Source organism: Chlamydomonas reinhardtii, chromosome 14 (assembly GCF_000002595.2).
Source record: "Chlamydomonas reinhardtii strain CC-503 cw92 mt+ chromosome 14, whole genome shotgun sequence".
Classification (NCBI taxonomy): Eukaryota; Viridiplantae; Chlorophyta; class Chlorophyceae; order Chlamydomonadales; family Chlamydomonadaceae; genus Chlamydomonas; species Chlamydomonas reinhardtii.
The window spans coordinates 2,785,881-2,805,986 of record NC_057017.1 but is presented as its reverse complement, the minus strand read 5'-3'; the positions used below and the strand labels follow the sequence as shown (position 1 = coordinate 2,805,986).

The following is a 20,106-nucleotide window of genomic DNA, read 5'->3' as shown; positions in this document are numbered from 1 at the left end:
CCCCCAGCAGCCTATGTCAGCTTCCCTCTCAGGTGCAATACACAGCGTCCTGGAAGGCTGCACACCGCGAGCCCGCCTTTTGCGAAAACAATGCCTCCTAGCAACCCTGCCGCGCGCGCTCTCCTCGCTGTCTATCTCTCGCAGAGCTCAAGGCCAGCACGGCGCTTAGCCAGGCGTGCATCACGGCCGGCAGCTTGGCGGCTCTTGGATCCAATCTTCATCGCCGCCACCCGCTGCGGCCGGAGGCGTGGCACCTGGTGGATTTCAGGTGGGGGATGAAGGGGGGTGGGTTGGGGGAGGGAGGTGGCGTGTCACATGCGTTTTTGTCTTCGCCATGGGTGTTTTTCACCATCCTCTATGCAAGCAAAGTAATGAAGGAGTGGCTGGGTACATGGCCAATCCTAAAGGGGGGGAGGCGCAGCCGACAAGGCGGGGATGAGGCGGGGTCGGATGGGGGGGGGGCGTGTCATGGGGGGAGGTGGGGTTGGAGGTGTGTCAGGGCGGGGTGGGCACCTGTGCCCAAACCCACGGCGAAGGGTGCGGGGGCGAAGACGCAAAGGGGGCGAGGATTGGGTCTGGTGCGGGTGGGAGTTGTGGGGCTCGGGAAGGGAATTGGGGGCCCGCAGGGGGAAGTAAGGCGGGGACGTGGGCTGGACTGGGACAGTTGGGTCTTGTGTCATCCAACTGCAGCCTGGCTTTGCAACTGCAGCTTGGCTTTTCCCCATAAGGGCCACGCCTTGGTCATGGATCGAATCCCCCCCGTCCCAATAGCTCGCATATGCGGCTGCAGTTGCTCCTTGAAACGCGACTGTTTCCTTACGGGATTGGTTCAGAGTTACCCCCCCCCCCCCCCCGGTCCCACTCGGCCCGCCTGGCGCAGGCTGATGCTGGTGCTGACGCCGGTGCTGCTGGTGGGGGTGGGCATGGGTGAGTTGGGGGGGGGGGGCGTACATGGGGTGGGACGAAGTGGGGAGGTGGTGCCGCCGCCGGGTGGCGCCGCTTGGCACACACACGTGAGGCAGGCCGCAGCGGACGACGGTCCCGGGGCACGTGAGACCCGTTCCGCAGCTGTGCCTCCGGAGGTCGGCACTTCCATATCAAGTACAAACCGTTCGGATGCTTGGCTGCCCCCGAAGCCGTCCCAGTCCCCCTTCCCTGTCCTCTCTTCACCATCACCACAATGCCTGCATCCCCACTCACACGCACATACCCAGGCGTGCTCCTGAACGTGATGCTGCCCTCCTGGCTACTGACGGCGCTGCTGCTGCTCCTGCTGCTGCTGCTCACCACACAGACCATCAGCAAGGTAAGATAACGTGTGTGTGCGCGCGCGCGCGCGTGTGTGTGTGTGTGTGTGTGTGTGTGTGTGTGTGTGTGTGTGTGTGTGTGTGTGTGTGTGTGTGTGTGTGTATTGGTGCGTTTGTTTGGGTGGAGTGAAGGGTGGAGTCAAGGGTGGGGTCGGGCAGCGTGGCGGGGGTGCGGCGACGGGGGAGGATCGAGCGTGGGCATAGGCTGTGCGTGTGTGTTTGTGCATGTGCGCAAGTATGCGTGAACAAGTGAAGACGCCTGTCAAGCTTGTCACACACGTCTTAAACACGGCGCGCAACAGGGTCGGGCGCTGTGGATGATTGAGACAGATAAAATGAAGCGGGCGGCCGACGCGACGGCGGCGGCGGAGGCAGAGGCGGCAGCAGCGGAGGCGGAGGCGGCGGAAAAGGAGTATCAGCCGCAATACACGCCCCCGCCTGTGATTGGGGGCGTAGACGGGGGGTCGCGCAGCGAGGCAGAGGCGTTGATCACAGCAGGCGGCGGCACCGGCAGCAGCAGCGGCAGTAGCAGCACGCTGGTGCCGGCGGGCAGTGGTGCTACTGCCGGCGCTGCTACAGCCGGCACCACCGTCAACAGCTCAAGCGCCACGCCCCCTAGCGGCGGCGGCGCCGCCCCTGGCGGCGCGCCCGCTGCCGCCACCGCCGCCCCTGCCGCCGGCGGCGGCCGCTGGCTCTCTTCGCCGCGCGGCGCCGGCACCCTGTTTGGACGGCTGGCGCGCTCTCTTGGCAGTAGCAGCCCTATCAGCGGCGGCGGCGGTGGCCACCTGTCGGCGGCTGCTACTGCCGCGGCGGCGCGGCCGCTACAGCCTATGGTCCGGCAGCGGCTGCGCAACCTGAACCGAGAGGAGGACGCCTCATTGGGCAGCTTGGAGGGCAGCATGCTGCTGCTTACAGAGGCAACCTTTGGCGGCTCCTCCCTGTCCACCTCAGCAGCTGGCGGCGGCGGCGGCGGCGGCGGCGGGCTGCTAGGGCGGTATGGCGGCGGCATCGTTGTCGGCTCTTCGACGGCCACCGCCTATGCCTCCGCCGCCACCTCAGCTGCCTCCGACCAACCGCTACTGCAGTCCTCTCTTCGCCAACAACAACAGCAACAGCAACAGACTCAGAATCAGGACTCTTGGGACTGCATGGAGGGCCTGCCGCCGCCGGCGGCGCCGGTGCCAATGCCGCGAGCCGACGCGCGCGCCGGCGGCGGCAGGGCGGGGCGCAGCTCCCGCCCCTCCCAGTTCGCGCCTCCTCCTGTGTCTTCATCGGCTGCGGCTGCTGCTGCTGCTGCTGCGGCTGGGGGCGCAGGCGGCGGCTATGCGCGGTCGCTGAGCACCGTTACCTCGTGGAGGGCCTTCAACGAGCTGGTGGGTGGGAGGGCGTGTGTGTATGGACAGCACTAAGGGGCAGGCGCACGTGTGTTCATGGAAGCAAAGGGAAGGGGTCAACAACGAGATGGGCCGCGTGCGGTCCCGCCCCTTTACCCTCGCCTCTGCCCCCTGCCTGCCCCTGCCCCCAGTCCCCTGCCCCTTACCCTCGCCTCTGCCCCTGCGCCTGCCTCCGCATACGCACGCACCGCAACCGTTATCCCACCGCCTGGCCGCAGGGTGTGGTGGACGAGGACGTGGATGAGGAGCAGCTCGTCAGCGGATCCCTCGCCAGCGGCACAGGTGGCCTCGGCGGCGGCGGCGGCGGCGCCGGCGGCGGCGCCGGTTCTCTGCACGCCACGCCCTTCGGCGTGTTCCGCGCTGCCTCCCCGTCCAGCTCCGTAACCGGCGTCGTAACTCCCGGCGGCGCCGCCAGCGCCGCCGCCAGCAGTGGCGGCGGCGGTGGCGGCATGTTGGCGGCGCTGCTCCTGATGCGCCCACCGACGCCATCGCAGAGTGGCGGCATCGCCACCGGTGGCGTTGCCGGTTTTATTGGTGGCGGCGGCGCTGGCGGCGGCGGCGGCGCAGCGCGGCTGCAGCGGCGCATGTCGTTCACTCCAGGCTCGCTGACGGAGAGGTCGGCGCTGCTCGGTGGTGGCGGCGGCAGCAGCGGTGGCGGCGTGGGCGGCGGCGACGGGAGCTGGCTGGAGCGCAGGTGTGTCTAGGGTGTTGGCGACGGGCCAGCTGGGCGTGTGTGTTTGCGTGTGCGTATGTCTCTCGGGTTTTGCAACGTCAACAAGTAATGCATTACGTGCCCCTTACGTCCTCACCATCGCTTTCATACATCTCACCTTCTTCCTTCTCTGCTGCTTGCCCTTTTACTTCGTTTCTTCTGTTTCCTCAGGGGTAAATGGCGACAGAAGTTCCCACCCAGGGCGGTGCCGCGCGGCGCACTCCATGAGAACGCAGCCGCAGCGGCCTTCGGTGCTGGCGGCGGCGGCGGCGGCGGCGGGCAGCCGAGGGCGCCGGGCCTCTCCCCCATGCTGCCGCCGCCGCTGCCGCCGCGGCCGCCCTCGCGCCCTTCCAACGTCACCGCAACGCGCCAGCGCAGCCTGAGTCAGAGCCTGAGTCAGGCGTTCGGCCTCGGCGGCGGCGGTGGCGGCGGCATCGATCCGGAATTGAATCTGCCGCTGCTGTATGCATCCGAAGCCTCGGCGGGCCCAATGGCGCCGCCGCCGCCACCGGCAGCGCTGACGTCAGCAGCAGCAATAACAGCAACAGCTGACGCACAGCCGGGGCGCAGGTCGTCGGCGGGCGAAAGCTCGGCGGCAGTGGCGGCGGCAGCCGCCGCTGCCGCCAGCGACGCCGCTGCGGCCGCCTCCGCCGCCGCTGCTGATGCACTAGCCGCCGCCGCCGGTGGTAGCGGCTTCTACCGGCCGCCGACGCCGCTGGAGACGCTGGCAGAGGAGGCGGACGAGGGGCGCCTGTCGTCTGGTGGCGCTGGTGGCGGCGGCGGCGGCGGCTCAAGCTCCGGCCACGTAGATGCCGGCGGCGATGCTACAGCCGCAGCTGCAGCCACGCGGTGCGCGACAGCTGCTGCTACAGCCGTGGCGGCGGCGGCGGCGGCGGCGAATGGCGCGAGTGTGAGCCCTTTCAGCAACACCACCGCGGTCGCTTCCCCAACCACCACAACCACCGCCATCTCAACCGCCGCCGCTGCCGCCAGTCCAACCGCCGCAACCGTCGCGACCGTTGGTGGCGCCGCGCGTTCCAAATCTGACACCTCGGCGGTAGCGTCGCAGCATAAGAGCCACCGTAGGCAGGGATTGGGTCCCACCAAAACGCCAAAGTCGCCGTTTGTGCCTGTGTCCGCCCTCCATCGCGAGTTGGAGCGGGCACGCAGCCAGGGCGGCGCCGGCGGCAGCGGCAGCGGCAGCGGCAGCAGCAACGGCACTGGGAGCAGCAGCGGCAGCGGCAGTGTGGGCGGCTCTGCCGCCTCCACACCTTGGCCTACGCCCGCGCCCTCTCCGGCCGTGGCGCTGCTACAGCCCGCGCAAGCCGCCGCCGATGGCGCCGCCGTCGCCGCTGCTACAGCCCCAGCCGCCGCCGCCGCCGTCAACGCAGATAGCGGCGGCGTCGCGGCCTCGGCGCAGCCGCCAGTGCTGCAGCCGCCAACGCATGGTACGGCTGTAGCAGCGGCAGTGCCAGCGGCAGCTACAGCCGCCATTGGCTCCATTGCCCAGTCCGTCGCCCCCGCGTCGCCTGCTGCTGCGGTTGGTGCTACAGCCCCTCCTGCTGACGAGGAGCCCATGCAACCGGCGATCACGATTGTGGTTCTTCCATTGGACGAGCACCAACACCAGCACCAGCAGCGGCAGCAGCACCGGTCACAGCAGCAGCAGCAGCGGCAGCAGCAGCAGCAGCAGCAAGCACAACGTCCACGGCGGGAGGAGGAGGAGCGGGAGGACGAGCATCAGCAGCCGCTGCTGCTACAGCCCGTGCGCTTCGTGCCAGACGGCAGCGGCGGCGCCGCCGCCCTCGCGCTGCCACCCACCCCGACCCATGACAGCTACAACCAACCGCCAGCTGCTGCCACTGCCGCTGCTACTGCCGCGGAGGCCACAACTCCGCCGCCCTCCGCAACGCGCCAACGCGACGGCCGCGCGGTAGCTACAGCCGCCAAGCCCGCTGTGGCTGCTGCTACTGCTGCTACTGCCGCCGCCACCTCCTGGGGCGCCGAGGCTGTAGCAGTGCTTGGCCTCATCCCGCTGGGCTGCGTGGGGGCGCTGATGGCGGCGTGGGTGGCATACCTGGGGCTGCAGGTGTGTATGGGGCTTTTGGGGCTGTGTGTATGTGTGTGTATGGGGCATTTGGGGCTGTGTGTATGTGAGTGTAAAAGTGTGTGGGGGATGGGAGGTTAAATGCCCGAGCCCATGTGTATGCGCGTGTACGGTACATGCGTGGTCTGAGAGAGGCGAGTTGCATGAGTCGCGGCAGAGGTGGTGCACGTGTTGGTGCGTTGTGTGGACGTGTGTGCCTTGAGGTGTCCGGGGCATCCCGCCATGTCGCAATGCCTTGTCTCCGCCTTCCTTTCCCGCGCTCTTCGTCATGGGTGGGTTCGGCTCAGTTTGGGCGGGTACCTACAACCCCGCGCCGCTTTGCCATTCTTCCTCCTTTCACTACTGTTCCTGGCTACGCCTTCACTTCTAACATAGTTATGATTGTAACCCGCCCCCCCCCCCTCCCCAGGTGCTGCGGCGGGAGCAGCTGCGGTGTAGTCCAGGCTGGTGGTCACTGGTGGTCGCGCAGGTGTGTGTGTGTGTGTGTGTGTGTGTGTGTGTGTGTGTGTGTGTGTGTGTGTGTGTGTGTGTGTGTGTGTGTGTGTGTGTGTGTGTGTGTGTGTGTGTGTGTGTGTGTGTGTGTGTGTGTGTGTGTGTGTGTGTGTGTGTGTGTGTGTGTGCGCGCGTGCCTGTGTGCGATTGTGTGTGTGTGTTTGGTTGTGTGTGTGTTTTGGTGGTTGGGGGTTATGTGCCCGAGCCCAACGAAGTAGGTCTCAGTAGTCAAGGAATCGTCGCCCGTCGGGGGGTGGGGGGAGGGGGTGGTTCGTTCCAGAACCCACGTGGTCCCTCCGTCGTGCCTGCGGCGTCCACTCCACATGTGGCGTCCACTCCGCTGCTGGGTGGCCGGCGCTTAGGTTTGGGTTGCACTTGCACTTCTGCTGCCCCTTCCCCCTTCCCCCTGCTACCCCTTCCCCACGTGTTGCTATGCACCGTGCCCATGTTGTCCAGCCCTAGTCGTCCGCGCGCGTGCCCGCCACCTTCCCCCATCTCTTCCCCCGCCTCCTTCCCCCATCTTCCCCCACCTCCTGGCTACGCCTTCACTTCTTCAATAATCATGAATTTAACAGCCCCCGCCCCACCTCCTTTCCTCCCTCCCTCCCTCCCTCCCCCCCTCCCTCTCCCGCCTCCCCAGGTGGTGGCGATGCTGGGCGTCAGTATTGGCGCCGTGGCCGTAGCGCTGGCCGGACGCCGCCAGCAGCAGCGCCGGGCGCAGGCGCTGCTGGCAGAGTGGGAGCTGGCGGCGGCAGAGGCGGCGGAGGCGGCAGAGGCAGAGGCGGCGGAGGTGGATGCAAGCGCGAGGGCGGGGCCTGCGGCGGCGGCGGCGACGGGGGCTGGTGGAGCGAGTGTGGGGGAGCAGCGGAACTGGGGGCCCCTGGCGCCGCCGCCGGCGTTGCCTGCGCCGCCGCTGCCGCCCCGGCCGCCGGCCCCTGCGCCACCCCCGCCGCCGCCACCGCCGTCGCCGCCCGTTCCCTCCGCGGCAGCTGCCACCCTGCCCGTAGCGGACGCCACCACTCCGACCGCCGCCGCCAACCCGGCCGTCGCCGCCACCCCGGCCGCCGACGCCAGCTCCCCAGCCGCTGCCAGCGTGGATCTCACCGTCTCTGATGACTCTGTCCACCACCACGCCAGGCCTGATCCACATCACGACCACGATGACAACCACGACCTTCATGATCACGACCTCCGTGATCACGAGCTTCATGATCACGACCTTGATCACCACGACCTTCACAGCTCCCCCGCCGCCGCCGCCGCCGCCGCCGCCGACCCGTGGGCCGAGGGCGCGGCGGCGCTGGTGCTGACTGCGCCTGTTCGCACGCTGGCGGTCACCTTCCTGGCGGGTCTGGCGGGCGGTCTGCTGGGTCTGGGCGGCGGAATGGTGATGGGGCCGCTGCTGCTGCAGATAGGCGTGCACCCGCAGGTGAGGAGGTGGGAGGCAGGGGAGGGGGGGAATTGGGGGGAGAGGAGGGGAGGAGGGGGGAGGAGGGGGAGGTAGGGGGGGAGGAAGAGGAGGGATGGGAGGTGAGGATGACGTGGGGAGCAGGCGCGGCAGAGGGTAGAGGGATGCGAAGGCAGATGTGTGTGTGCAAAGAGGGCACAGAAGGCGGGGGGGGGCGCTGGCTAGGTTTTGGAAGGCGAGGTGCGTCTTTCAATGGCATTCAATGACGTTTCAAACCCCACCTCCCTCCTCCCCCTCCCCCCCTCCTCCCTCCTAAAACCCTCCTCCCCTCCCCCCTCCTCCCCTCCCCCTCCCTCCAGGTCACAGCCGCCACCGCGGGCGCCATGGTGCTTTTCTCCTCCTCCGCGGCACTGGCCCAGTTCGCGCTGATGGGCAAACTGAACCGCGACTACGCGCTGCTGTTCGGGGCGGCGAGCCTGGTGGCGGGTCTGTGCGGCACACGCCTGGTGGCGGGGGCGGTGAGGCGGAGGGGAGGGGGAAGGGGAGGGGAGGGGAGGGGAGGGGAGGGGAGAGGGGAGAGGGGAGAGGGGAGAGGGGAGAGGGGAGAGGGGAGAGGGGAGAGGGGAGAGGGGACAGTGGTAAGGCAGGTTGATAAAGTCCCGTAGGGTGCAGCTGGGGAGGGGAGGGGACTAATTACCATGATACCGTCCCAGACCCAATCCCAGACCCAAACCCACGCCAGCAAACGTCTTTTGTGAACACACGTTCCTTCCCGCCTTCCCGCCTTCCGTGCACACAGGTGCGGCGCAGCGGGCGGCCGTCCCTGGTGGTTCTGGCGCTGGCGGGTGTGATGGGGGCTGGGTGCCTGAGTGTGGGCGTGTTCGGACTCAAGCAGGCGGTGGAGGACCTGGAGGCGGGCAAGATTGGCTTCACAGGCATTTGCATGGCGCGCTGAAGGATGTGGAGGTTTGTGGGGTTTGTAAGGTTTGTAAGGGTTGTGAGGTTTGGGGTTTGGGTGGTAAGGTTGCTTGGGTGGGTTGGGAGGTTGGAAGTTGTTGGTTGGTTGGTTAGGAGGCGGGGGCGGGGAGGCCTGGGTTGAGCGGAGGCGAGGAGCGGGGAGTAGGTGTGTGATGGGACAGGGTTCAAGGCAGGTTGGCGAGGTCCCGTAGGGTGCAGCTGATGCCCAGACCCGTAAGCAGACGGCAAACAGTTTGCAGTGGCAGAGCAGAAGTGCATGGCTGGTCGAACGCCGGCGTTACTGTACCGACAAGTTGCTGGCTGGCTGGATGTTTGCTGATGCGCATTCCTCACGCTCCGGGCGCCCGGCCAGGCGATAGCACCACACAGACAGACCGCAACGCCACACTCGCGATGCAGAGCCGCGGCGCACCTGCAGGAAAGATGACCAGCGTCCACGGATGAGCACCAGAGGCAACCGCAGAGAAAATGCAGACAGAATGCAGCAAAGCAGTTGCCGGGCGACAGCGGGGAGTAGGTGTGCAGTGGGAGTGATGGTGTAAACAGCTGTTGGGGTGTGTGCGAGTGGCAGTGCAGGTGTGTGTGTAGAAGCAGCAGGAGGGGGGCGGTGGCACGGTGGGGAACGTGAGGACGTGATTTTGTTGTGGTGTGAGGTGTGCGTGGTGGTAACTACAATGTTTGTGGCCCGCGTGTCATTAGGCCCGCACTTGCTGCGGCGTCGATTTTGCAAGCGATGTAGGTTTGCACGAAACATAAAGACGGCGGCAGGGTGCAGGTGTGGACTGCGAAATCGGGCCGTTGGGGCCTAAAGCATGAGGGGCGAGAGGCGTGGACAGATGGTGTGTTGGTGGTGTTCAATCAGTTCTCTGTCAGGGTGCGTGGCTGCACATTCGTCAAGGCGCCTCTGCAGCAGTGGTTATTGCTTTCGCGACCGCTGCCAGCTGCCAGAATTCAGTCCAGGAAAACACGGTCTGGGTACGGTACGGTATCCATCCGGATCGCTGGTCGCTAGTCCCACCCAAGCAAGGTCCCGCCCAAGGGCCCGCCCCACGTGGCTCCTCGTGATGGAACATGGCAAGGGGCAGGAAAGCGTAGTCCCGATGTGTGTGGCTCCCACCCGTGCCCACATAAATGCGTAGCAAGAAGGGACAAGGCATTGGTGCGTCGTTCGCGCGCTGTTACTGTACCGACGGTAGCTGGCAGGTTGTGTCGATGTTTTGCTGACGCGCATTCCTCACGCTCCGGGCGCCCGGCCAAGGCGATAGCACCACACAGACTCAATGCGACGCCACACCGCGCGGATAGCATAGCCGATGCGCACCTGCAGGCAGTCGACCGGCGTCCACGGATGAGCTGTGTAGACGAGCACTAGCGTAATGCAACGGCGTGCAGCAAAACAATGGCCGGGCGACAGTGTGACAAGCAGGGGCAAGAACAAGGCGAAGCAAAGCAGAAGAGGGGCCCGAATGTGTACGACAATTGTGGCGGGCAGGCCGAATGCGGTGCAATACGCCAACAACACAACCGGAGGTGAGGAAGCGTTGCTGATGGTGAGGATAGGTGCTGCGACGTTCGGTAGGGGAGCTGTGGCCGCGCACTAGATGGGAGGAAGTTTCCGAGGTGTTGTTTCCGAGGCATTGTTTGTGGCTGATGTTTGTGGCTGATTAAGAAAGAAGCAGAGTTTCGGCTGTGAGCGGCTGGCGAGGAGAGGCGGGGGCTGTTGCGTTTTGGAAGGCGGGCGGAAGGCCGCACACGCCGGGAGTCGGGCAGGCTGTAGATTTCGCTGAAGCTGCGTTTGAGAAGGGAGCCGAAGGGACAGCTGGGGTGGGACAGTTGGTGTGGGACAGCTGGAAGGGACAACTGGAAGGGACTACTGGAAGGGACAGCTGGGAGGGACATCTGGGAGGGGACAGCGGATGTGGGACTGCTGGGGTGGGACAGCTGGGGAGAGGCACGGGACAGCTGGCATGGGACGCTGGGTGGCTCCTCCTGCCTGGGCGCATAGGATGTGCACGGGTGCCCATGCCACTTCCACATACACACGTTTTCCTTTTTGCTTTTTAACACACACACACACACACACACACATTCGTGACATTCCAAAAGGGCGAGATGCAGGCAGGGGTGCATATCTTTGGTTACCGGTAGCTTCGTTACATTTCAGACATGCGCCTTCTACCCCAAACTACGGTTCGTGCGCCTACCCGGCCAAACGTGGGCGTGAGACGTTGGCAGCCTGACGTGGCCGCGCTTGCTTCGCCAGGGTCTTATTAACACAGGCCAGCACACCACTGCCGCAGCAACTGTCGTCACAAGCAGCATGTGTCGGGTAGGTGCCAGCCAAGTACAGAGGAGCAGGGTAAGCACAAGCGCCCGGCATCTTTCAGCGGGTCGGATTGGGGGCCGTGTCCTTTCAGAAAGATCAAGATACGAGCCCTGCTAAATCATTCGAGAGGGAATAACCAGAGCTGCCTGTATGGCCATGGGTTCCAGTTTCGCGCTTTACTGAGTCCAAGCGTACCAGCCTCACTCCAGTCTCCCGCTTTACTGAGTCCAAGTGCACCAGCCCGCAAGCCTCTCGGCTTGCCCCTCGCCCCTGACGCGCTCCCTTAGTTCGAGTCTCGCGCTTCATAACCGTTGTCAACTCTCACCATCAATACAACAAACGAATAATGAGCGCCATCGTCCAGTTGCTGTATGGCACCACACCCAGTACCGTGACTGGCATCTACATATGCCCTTTGCTCAACTGGAACCCGAGCACTGCTCTGTGGCCCACTGCCTGACTCGCTGCGTCAAGGAAGCCCAAGACAGATGCCCCGTGCCAATGCCCTGTGGGCTGTGGTGCTATGAGCATGTGAGTGCGCGCGCCCCGCCATATCACAACAGGACGCACATCTAACCTACAGGCAAGATTCTGTCAGCCGCTATTTGTTGTGGACCTTCCGACACAACAACTAGTCCAATTCCAACTCAAAGCTCCCGAAGCTAGCACCACAACACGCACAAACCGCATGGGAGTTTCGGGACCCTCGACATTCTTGCAACAATTCCTGCTTCTCACACCGCTCCTCAAACAATGCCAGCACGATGTTGCCGCTGCACACAATCAGGCATATCAATACAGGCAGGTTCGAGTTACACTGCGGTCCTACTACTAGCCTGCAACTGTTTGCTGCATCCACATGCTATGAATATGATGCCGCTGCCGTTTGCTTTTCCCTCAGCTCTGTTAACGTTGTCAGGTCGACTCAGACCGACACATCATGGACACGCGCCGGCTGACAGGTACAGAGGCCACACACTCAGGCTGCTGCGTTGGGTGGCACAGGTCTAGGGCACTGCCACCGCCTGACACACGCTTACAACTGGTTGGGCTGCTGCTGTTGCAGCCGCTGCTGCTGCCACTGCTGCTGCTGCTCCTGCTGGCGCCCCAGAGCTCGCCAGGCCTGCTGTTGTGGTTGGAGTGGGCGCAGCTGCAGCTGTGGCGCTGGCGGTCCCATGGCATGTAGCAGCTGCTGCTGTTGTTGTTGCTGCTGCGGTTGTTGTTGCAGCTGCTGGTGTTGTTGCTGTTGCTGCAGGCCACCGCCATGGGCCATGAGTTGCGCATGGAGCCTTTGACTTGCGCGCCTCACCTGCTCCTCCAGCTCATGCTGCCCTGCTGCGGGCACCCCCCTGGCCGTCGCCGCCGCAGCTGCGGCAGCTTGCGCCACAGCAGCCTGCTCTGGCATCCCCCAGCCCCGGCACTGGTATGTGCTGCCGGCATGGTGGCGACTCTGCAGCGGCGGCGCCACCGCCGCCAGCGGCACCGCCAGCGGTGCCCCGCCTGCGCTGGCACCGGCAGCAGCAGTGGCGGGTGGCCGGTCCGGGAGGCCCATCACGGGCGCGGCTGCTGGCAACGCCGCGGCCCCCGCGGCTGCTTCCAGCTCCGCCCCTGCGGCCGGCTGTATGAGCCCCGCTGCCTGCAGCTGGGGGCACAGCGTCTGCACCAGCTTCAGGGCATTGGACTGCAGCTGCGACCGCAGCTGCCGCACCTCGGCCTCAAGCTCCGCCACCCGAGCCCGCGTCGACTGCAACAGTTGCTCGCAAGGTGTGGCCGCATTCCTATTTAAAGCCGCCACGGCGTGACAAACAGCCCTCAGCTCTGCCTCGCAGTTCTCCCGCACCGACGCGTTCTCTGCTGCAAGCCGCTGCTCGAACTCGGTGCGGCTCGCTGCGGCCTCCTGAGCCTGGCTTGCTAGCTGTCGCTGCAGCTCCCGCTCCACCTCCACAGCGCGTCGTGCCTCGGCCTGCGCTGCCGCCACCCGCCGATGGAGCCCGGTGGCTTCCGCCTGCAAGACCTTTACCATATTGGAATTGGACGTGAGCTCCGACCGAGCCTGCTGCAGCGCCGTCTGCAGCTGTGCTATCGCCGCAGAGCGCGACGCAATGGTTGCCTGCGCCTGCTGCAGCTGCTGCCGAAGGTCCGCCGCACCAGACTGCGCCTCCAGTCCCTGCCCCATCGTGGCCGCAGCGGCAAGCTCAGTCCGCACACCGTCGAGCTGCTGCTGCAGTGAAGCAACCTCCGCCGAGCGCGCCGCTGCCTGCTCCTCCAACACCGCCACGCGCGCGGCGTGTGCAGCCGTTGCGGCTGCTGCCGCGTCTGCCAACTCCTTAGCCGCCTGAGCGGCAGCCCTAGCGGCCGCTGATGTTGCCATCGCTCCCGAAGCGCTCTCCTGACTGGCAGCCAATTGAGCACGTAGGGCGGCCACCTGTGCGCCCTGCTCCTGACCGGCGGCGGCAGTAGCCTGGATCTCTTGCCGGAGCTCTGCGCCCCCAGCCTGCCCCATCCGGATCGCCGCCTCAGTAGCGCGTTTTGCCGATGCCAGGTCCGCGCGCAGCGACTCGACCTCGGCTTGTGCCGCCGCGGCGGCAGCGCGCGCCTGTGCGAGCTGCTGCGCTGTGGCATCTGCAGCTGCTTGCTGCTGCGCCTCCCCGGATTGCGTGGCGGCAAGCTCAGCCCGTAGGCCGTCGAGCTGCTGCTGCAGCTGAGCGACCTCCGCCGAGTGCGCCGCTGCTGTCTCAGGCTCCCGGTGCGCCGCGTCAGCAGCTGCTGCCGCCGCCTCCTGCTGCGCCGCGACAGATGCAGCCGCTGCCTGCTGCTGCAACGCCGCCTCCCGCGCCTGTATGCGTCGGGTGGTGGATCAAGCCATGTGGGCAAGAGTACAGGAGTGCAGCGCAGCAACCAAGCAGGACACGCATAATGGGCGATAGTGCAGCTGAGCGCAAGGGATGATTGAGCTGAATACAGGTAGCAGGTCAGCAACGGAGTTGAGGGCGTTGTGGCGACGGAGGCTGGAAGGCCTGGGCGTGACGTGCTATGTCCAAACCCGCGCGCTGCGCCCGCCTGTGCGCCGCACCAATCGCGCCGCACCCAAACCGCCGCCGAAGCAAGATGGCTGCACCGCGGTTACCCGTTCACCTATTTCTTCTTGAAGCTGTATGTTCTAGGGACGCGCTGCCCTCATGCCCCGGGTGCCCGGCCCGGCGCTTGCGCCACACGCACACCCAACACCATGCAATCGCGAGACGAACTGTGTTTCCAACGCACCTGTGCCAGTTGTTGTTGCAGCCGCGCTTCCGCGCTGTCCAGCCGCTGCTGCAACTCCTGCACCTGTGCCTCTAGCTCATGCACACGGGCCTGATGAGCAGCGGCTTGCTCGGCCCCTGCGGCCTGCAGTTGCGCCCGCAGCTCCGCAAGCAACCGTTCGGCGTCCCCAGCCGCTGCAGCTGCTGCGGCTGCAGCCGCCGCAGCCTCCTCCTGCTGCTGCTGCGCCTCCCGTTGCAGCTGTGCCACCTGCGCGGTAAGAGCGTCAGCGGCGGCTGCCAGCCCAGAGCGCTGCTGCTCGGCTGCAGCCGCACCCGCACGTACGTCCACCAGCTGTCGCTTCAACTCCTCTGTGGTCGCGGCGGCGGCCTTAGCCGCCGTCGCAGCGGCAGCAGCCTCCGCACGCGCTGACTCCAGCTGCTGCTGTGCTGCCTTTCGCTCCGCCTGCTGCTCCTGCAATGCTTTGGCCGCGGCCGCGGCCGCCTTGCCCTGCTGCTGCTGCAGCTCCGCTTGCAGGGCGGCCAGCTGTGTGCGCAGCGCATCTACCTCCGCCTCTTTCTTTGCCGCCTCAGCCTTGGCAGATTTGCGGGCCGCTGCCAGCTCGCCAGCAGCGGTCGCGGCAGCGGCCTTGGCCGCCGTCGCAGCGGCAGCAGCCTCCGCACGCGCTGACTCCAGCTGCTGCTGTGCTGCCTTTCGCTCCGCCTGCTGCTCCTGCAATGCTTTGGCCGCGGCCGCGGCCGCCTTGCCCTGCTGCTGCTGCAGCTCCGCTTGCAGGGCGGCCAGCTGTGTGCGCAGCGCATCTACCTCCGCCTCTTTCTTTGCCGCCTCAGCCTTGGCAGATTTGCGGGCCGCTGCCAGCTCGCCAGCAGCGGTCGCGGCAGCGGCCTTGGCTGCCGTCGCAGCGGCAGCAGCCTCCGCACGCGCTGACTCCAGCTGCTGCTGTGCTGCCTTTCGCTCCGCCTGCTGCTCCTGCAATGCTTTGGCCGCGGCCGCGGCTGCCTTGCCCTGCTGCTGCTGCAGTTCCTCTTGCAGGGCAGCCAGCTGTGTGCGCAGCGCATCTACCTCCGCCTCTTTCTTTGCCGCCTCAGCCTTGGCAGATTTGCGGGCCGCTGCCAGCTCGCCAGCAGCGGTCGCGGCAGCGGCCTTGGCCGCCGTTGCAGCGGCAGCCGCCTCCGCACGCGCTGACTCCAGCTGCTGCTGTGCTGCCTTTCGCTCCGCCTGCTGCTCCTGCAATGCTTTGGCCGCGGCCGCGGCCGCCTTGCCCTGCTGCTGCTGCAGCTCCGCTTGCAGGGCGGCCAGCTGTGTGCGCAGCGCATCTACCTCCGCCTCTTTCTTTGCCGCCTCAGCCTTGGCAGATTTGCGGGCCGCTGCCAGCTCGCCAGCAGCGGTCGCGGCAGCGGCCTTGGCTGCCGTCGCAGCGGCAGCCGCCTCCGCACGCGCTGACTCCAGCTGCTGCTGTGCTGCCTTTCGCTCCGCCTGCTGCTCCTGCAATGCTTTGGCCGCGGCCGCGGCTGCCTTGCCCTGCTGCTGCTGCAGTTCCTCTTGCAGGGCAGCCAGCTCAGCGCGCAGCGCAGCGGCCTGTGCTGCAGCTGCTTCCTTGTCTACCTCCATAGCGCGGCGTGTCGCAGCAAGCTCCCGCTTCGACATCTGTGACTCCTTTGCTGCTGCCTCAGCTGCCCGCTTAGCCTCCGCCAGCTCCGATGCAGCCGCCCTGTCAGCCGCCTGAGCTGCCTCGGCAGCAGCAGCCGAAGCGGCCGCCGCCTCCTCGCGAGCGCCCTCCAGCTGCTGCTGCAGGTCGGCCAGCTGCTGCTGGGCCGCCTCCAGCGCCGCCTGATGCTCAGCAGCCGCGGCAGCGCCGGCTGCCCGCGCCTCATCGTGGCGCTTGTCGAGCTGCTCCAGCTCATCACGCACTGTGTCGACCTGGGCATCTGCATCCTCCGCCGTGGCCTCATGCGCTGCACTCGCCGCCTCAGACACCTGCGCCAGCAAATGGTCCACACGTCGCTGCCCCGCCTGCACCAGCGCATTTAGGCCGACAGCCTGCCCGATCAGGCCGGCCGCAGTAGCCGCTTGCTGCTACAGCCGCATGCTCCCAGCCCGGTGCTGTCCAGCGACTCCGACGTTTCTTCCCCATCCCTCTGTCTCCGCGCGGCCGGTTAACATGTGTGTAGCGTGCCACCCATCCACGACATCATCCACGTGCATCCAGCCCACGGCGTCCCTGTGCGTCGCCCCACGCCCTCCCCTCCCACCAATAGACCCACCTGCCCCGGGGCCGCGTCGCCCGTCCGCTGACGCTTGCTCTCTCGATCGCCGCCAGCGGTGCTGGCGCCACGGGGGCGGCCGCGGTTGTTCCTGCGGCCGTCAAGGATCTTGCCCTGGTTGTTTAGGTTGCCCAGTGCCTTGCGGAAGCGAAACTCCTCCTCTCCATCTTCGAACGTGTAGCGCACGAGGTTGCGCCGGCCTTTGGTGCCCACGATGACTTCCGAGGTGCGCTTGCGCACGAAGCGCTTCTCTTCTTTAACGCAGTCGGGCTTGAAGCGCAGCCCCTGGAATGTGTAGCCGCTAGAGATGTACTGCTTCACGTTGGCCCAGGCCGGGTCCGTGTTGAGCTGCCGAACATATTGCTTGCTGGTGTGCACCTTGCTTATGCCGCCCTGCATGCGCCGCTGGCCGCAGAACACCAGCCCGTGCTCGGCGCTGACCCCAGCGCAAACCGAATGGAAAAGTTTTGGGCATTTCGCACCACAGTCCTTAGTCAGGAAGCAGCACTGCCTCAACTGGCCTAGGCTGATGTCATCAGGCCCAACGGCATCATCGGGCTTGCCACAAACTGCGCACAGCGGGGCCATTCCTCCCCCCGCAAGCCGCCGGGCTCGCGGCGGCTAGCCCAGCACGCAGATTTTAACCGTTGTAGGCTTCTAGCGCATTAAATACATGGGTAGTGCGCGTGCATGCGCACTCCTACGTAAATAAAGAAGATGAGTGCCACCCAGGCTGTGCATGTAGTAAGCAAATAATATTGTGCCAAATAAATATGACTGTTAGGGACGATTCAAGCCTGGCGCTACTTCAGGGTTGGGCTAGGGCCCGAGCGAGAAGGGTTCCCTGCTTTTGCACCCTGATTATGGGTGCGTAGTTGCCCTTGAACTGCTGCAGTATGGCGTGGATGGCGCGCATCTGTAAGGCGAAATGAGTGTCCACAGTCCATGACGACTTTAAATAAACGGGGGGTGGATTCTCCAGAGGGCAACGTACAATGGGAAATTACATCAATGTAAAATTTTCATTGCGCTCATTACAAAAATGCATTTATATCAAGCATTGGGGCAGGCCTTCCCCCCCCCCCCCCCCCGTCCTGTACACCGCACAACCGCGATGTAACTCCCATGACGCGCTCCAGACGTTTGTGACTTTGGGTATCAGGCCAAAGGGTTGGGACACTGTGCCGTCTGCGCATCCTTTCATCTCTCGGGCTGTTGGTGAAGGCATGGTATTGCGCTTGCCGTATGACGCTGATCCCTCCCGTGAGAGGTTGTCAGTGGTTGGTGGCTTTGTGTGTGGGCAGGACGCACGTGTGGGCAACCGTTCTAGCTAGTGCCTGGACGCTTGCGCCCTGGTTAGTGCGTGCGCTGTGCGCGTGTGCTGCGGCCTTGACGATTCCCGGCACTCCTGGCACAAGGGGTTCCAGCACCCCTGGGTTCCAGCGGCTACTACAATGCCGAAACCTGCGTGGCATATGGTAAGAAGACTCAGAGGGCTGTATCTATGGGTGTTGACGGCGGGAGAGTGAGGTTGGGTCGGCGGCAAGCAGGGGAGGAGTGGGCATGTCGTGTCGGCGTCGACATTTGAGAATGTCCTGGGGCATTGGGTTCACTGGTAAATTCCCGCGCAATTGGCGTCCGCCGAGATTGCCGACACGCACAGCCGCACATACACGAACCGTGCGGATCGGGGGTGGAGCCTTAACCAAACGAAGCCATTTTAAGGAACTCAGCCACTGACGCCGCCCCTGCCTTCGTAAGATACGAGCGCTGGCCGCACGTACGCTGGCCGGCTGGCGCCAGGCCATGGGCGGTGTGCGGCTGGAGTATCCGGCCCCATTTACGGGAACATAATGGTGCTGATGTGTCCATGCAGGCACTGATTGACTCGGCTCTTAAGCATGGATGGCTGCGTCCCTGGCGTGACTACAGCGTTTGCACCAAGCAAGGCCAGCGGCGCGTATGTGTTAGAGGATCAGGAACTCACGGCCGTCATGCTGTAGGTGTGCCCGTCCCTGGCAAGGGTGAGCCAAGGCACGACCGTTGTGCCCGCGGCTAGGAAAAGGGCTGAGCCTCGGCGCAAGTAGGGGATAGATTGCATTGGTTACAAGAGGGACTTGCTGACGCGAGTCGCGAGCGACATCTGCTCTGGACCTCTGGGACGTGCCACCTGCAACGCCGACGACCTACTCTAGTAGTAGGCTTGCTCTCGTAAGAGCTCCATTTACCTCCGGTTCTGCTCCTAACATCAAATGCAGACCCTGCTCCATCACCCGACCAACCAGAACTACTCGATTTCTTGGAGTCCGCAGCTGCGCCCCCTGCGCCCTGCGCCCTGCGCCCTGCGCCCTGCGCCCTGCGCCCTGCGCCCTGCGCCCTGCGCCCTGCGCCCTGCGCCCTGCGCCCTGCGCCCTGCCCCCTGCCCCCTGCCCCTGCCCCCTGCCCCCTGGCCCTGCCCCCGCATACCGTACGCACGCACCGCAACCGTTCTCCCGCCGCCTGGCCACAGGGTGTGGTGGATGAGGACGTGGACGAGGAACTCGCCAGCGGCTCCCTTGCCAGCGGCACAGGTGGCCTCGGCGGCGGCGGCGGCGGCGGCGCCGGTTCTCTGCACGCCACGCCCTTTGGCGTGTTCCGCGCCGCCTCCCCGTCCAGCTCCGTAACCGGCGTCGTAACTCCCGGCGGCGCCGCCAGCGCCGCCGCCAGCAGTGGCGGCGGCGGCGGCGGCGGGATGCTGGCGGCGCTGCTCGTGATGCGCCCACCGACGCCATCGCAGAGTGGCGGCGCCGCCACCGGCGGCGTTGCCGGTTTTGTTGGTGGCGGCGGCGCTGGCGGCGGCGGCGGCGGCGGCGGCGGCGGCGCGGCGGCGGCGGCGCGGCGCGGCTGCAGCGGCGTATGTCGTTCACTCCGGGTTCGCTGACGGAGCGGTCGGCGCTGCTCGGTGGCGGCGGCGGCGGCGGCAGCGGCGGCGGCGTGGGTGGCGGCGACGGGAGCTGGCTGGAGCGCAGGTGTGTCTAGGGTGTTGGCGACGGGGCAGCCGGGCGTGTGTGTTTGCGTGTGCATGTGTCTCTCGGGTTTTGCAACGTCAACAAGCAGTGCATTACCCACCCCTTACGTCCCCACCGTCGCTTTCATACATCTCGCCTTCTTCCTTCTCTGTTGCTTACCTTTTACTGCGTTTCTTCTCTTTCCTCAGGGGTAAATGGCGACAGAAGTTTCCGCCCAGGGCGGTGCCGCGCGGCGCACTCCATGAGAACGCCGCCGCAGCGGCCTTCGGTGCTGGCGGCGGCGGCGGCGGCGGGCAGCCGAGGGCGCCGGGCCGCTCCCCCATGCTGCCGCCGCCGCTGCCGCCGCGGCCGCCCTCGCGCCCTTCCAACGCCACCGCAACGCGCCAGCGCAGCCTGAGTCAGAGCCTGAGTCAGGCGTTCGGCCTCGGCGGCGGCGGTGGCGGCGGCATTGATCCGGATCTGAATCTGCCGCTGCCGTATGCATCCGAAGCCTCGGCGGGCCCAATGGCGCCGCCGCCGCCACCTGCAGCGCTAACGTCAGCAGCAGCAACAACAGCAATAGCTGACGCACAGCAGGGTCGCAGGTCGTCGGCGGGCGAAAGCTCGGCGACAGTGGCGGCGGCAGCCGCCGCTGCCGCCAGCGACGCCGCTGCCGCCGCCGCCGCCGCTGATGCACAAGCCGCCGCCGCCGGTGGCAGCGGCTTCTACCGGCCGCCGACGCCGCTGGAGACGCTAGCCGAGGAGGTGGACGAGGGGCGCCTGTCGTCCGGTGGCGCTGGTGGCGGCGGCGGCGGCGGTTCAAGCTCCGGCCCCGTAGATGCCGGCGGCGATGCTGCAGCCGCAGCGCAA

At 66.1% G+C, this 20,106-nt stretch overlaps 3 protein-coding genes across 3 annotated transcripts in view; 2 read left to right on the top strand and 1 right to left on the bottom strand.

Annotated features, from left to right (window-relative positions):
• The window catches only part of CHLRE_14g627350v5 (uncharacterized protein), an 11,869-nt gene extending 1,682 nt beyond the window's left edge, over positions 1-10,187 (top strand). The window contains exons 4-12 of the mRNA XM_043070304.1: positions 881-927; positions 1,215-1,306; positions 1,610-2,680; positions 2,920-3,395; positions 3,585-5,502; positions 5,930-5,989; positions 6,653-7,441; positions 7,780-7,938; positions 8,220-10,187. Coding sequence (XP_042916977.1) covers positions 881-927; positions 1,215-1,306; positions 1,610-2,680; positions 2,920-3,395; positions 3,585-5,502; positions 5,930-5,989; positions 6,653-7,441; positions 7,780-7,938; positions 8,220-8,375 — 4,768 coding nt within the window. The 3' untranslated portion in view covers positions 8,376-10,187. The remainder of the gene's footprint in view (positions 1-880; positions 928-1,214; positions 1,307-1,609; positions 2,681-2,919; positions 3,396-3,584; positions 5,503-5,929; positions 5,990-6,652; positions 7,442-7,779; positions 7,939-8,219) is intronic.
• Positions 10,188-10,535: 348 nt separating this feature from the next.
• Positions 10,536-17,168, bottom strand: CHLRE_14g627300v5 (uncharacterized protein). The gene is made up of 3 exons (XM_043070303.1): positions 16,250-17,168; positions 13,989-15,962; positions 10,536-13,560 (listed from the first exon to the last, which is right to left on the bottom strand). The coding sequence occupies exons 1-3, from the start codon at positions 16,835-16,837 to the stop codon at positions 11,761-11,763; spliced, it is 4,362 nt and encodes a 1,453-aa protein (XP_042916976.1). The 5' UTR covers positions 16,838-17,168; the 3' UTR covers positions 10,536-11,760.
• Positions 17,169-18,368: 1,200 nt separating this feature from the next.
• CHLRE_14g627251v5 (uncharacterized protein) overlaps positions 18,369-20,106 on the top strand; it is a 7,446-nt gene continuing 5,708 nt past the window's right edge. Inside the window, exons 1-4 of the mRNA XM_043070302.1 lie at positions 18,369-18,579; positions 18,759-19,052; positions 19,139-19,257; positions 19,446-20,021. Of these exons, the coding sequence (XP_042916975.1) occupies positions 18,502-18,579; positions 18,759-19,052; positions 19,139-19,257; positions 19,446-20,021 (1,067 nt within the window). The 5' untranslated portion in view covers positions 18,369-18,501. The remainder of the gene's footprint in view (positions 18,580-18,758; positions 19,053-19,138; positions 19,258-19,445; positions 20,022-20,106) is intronic.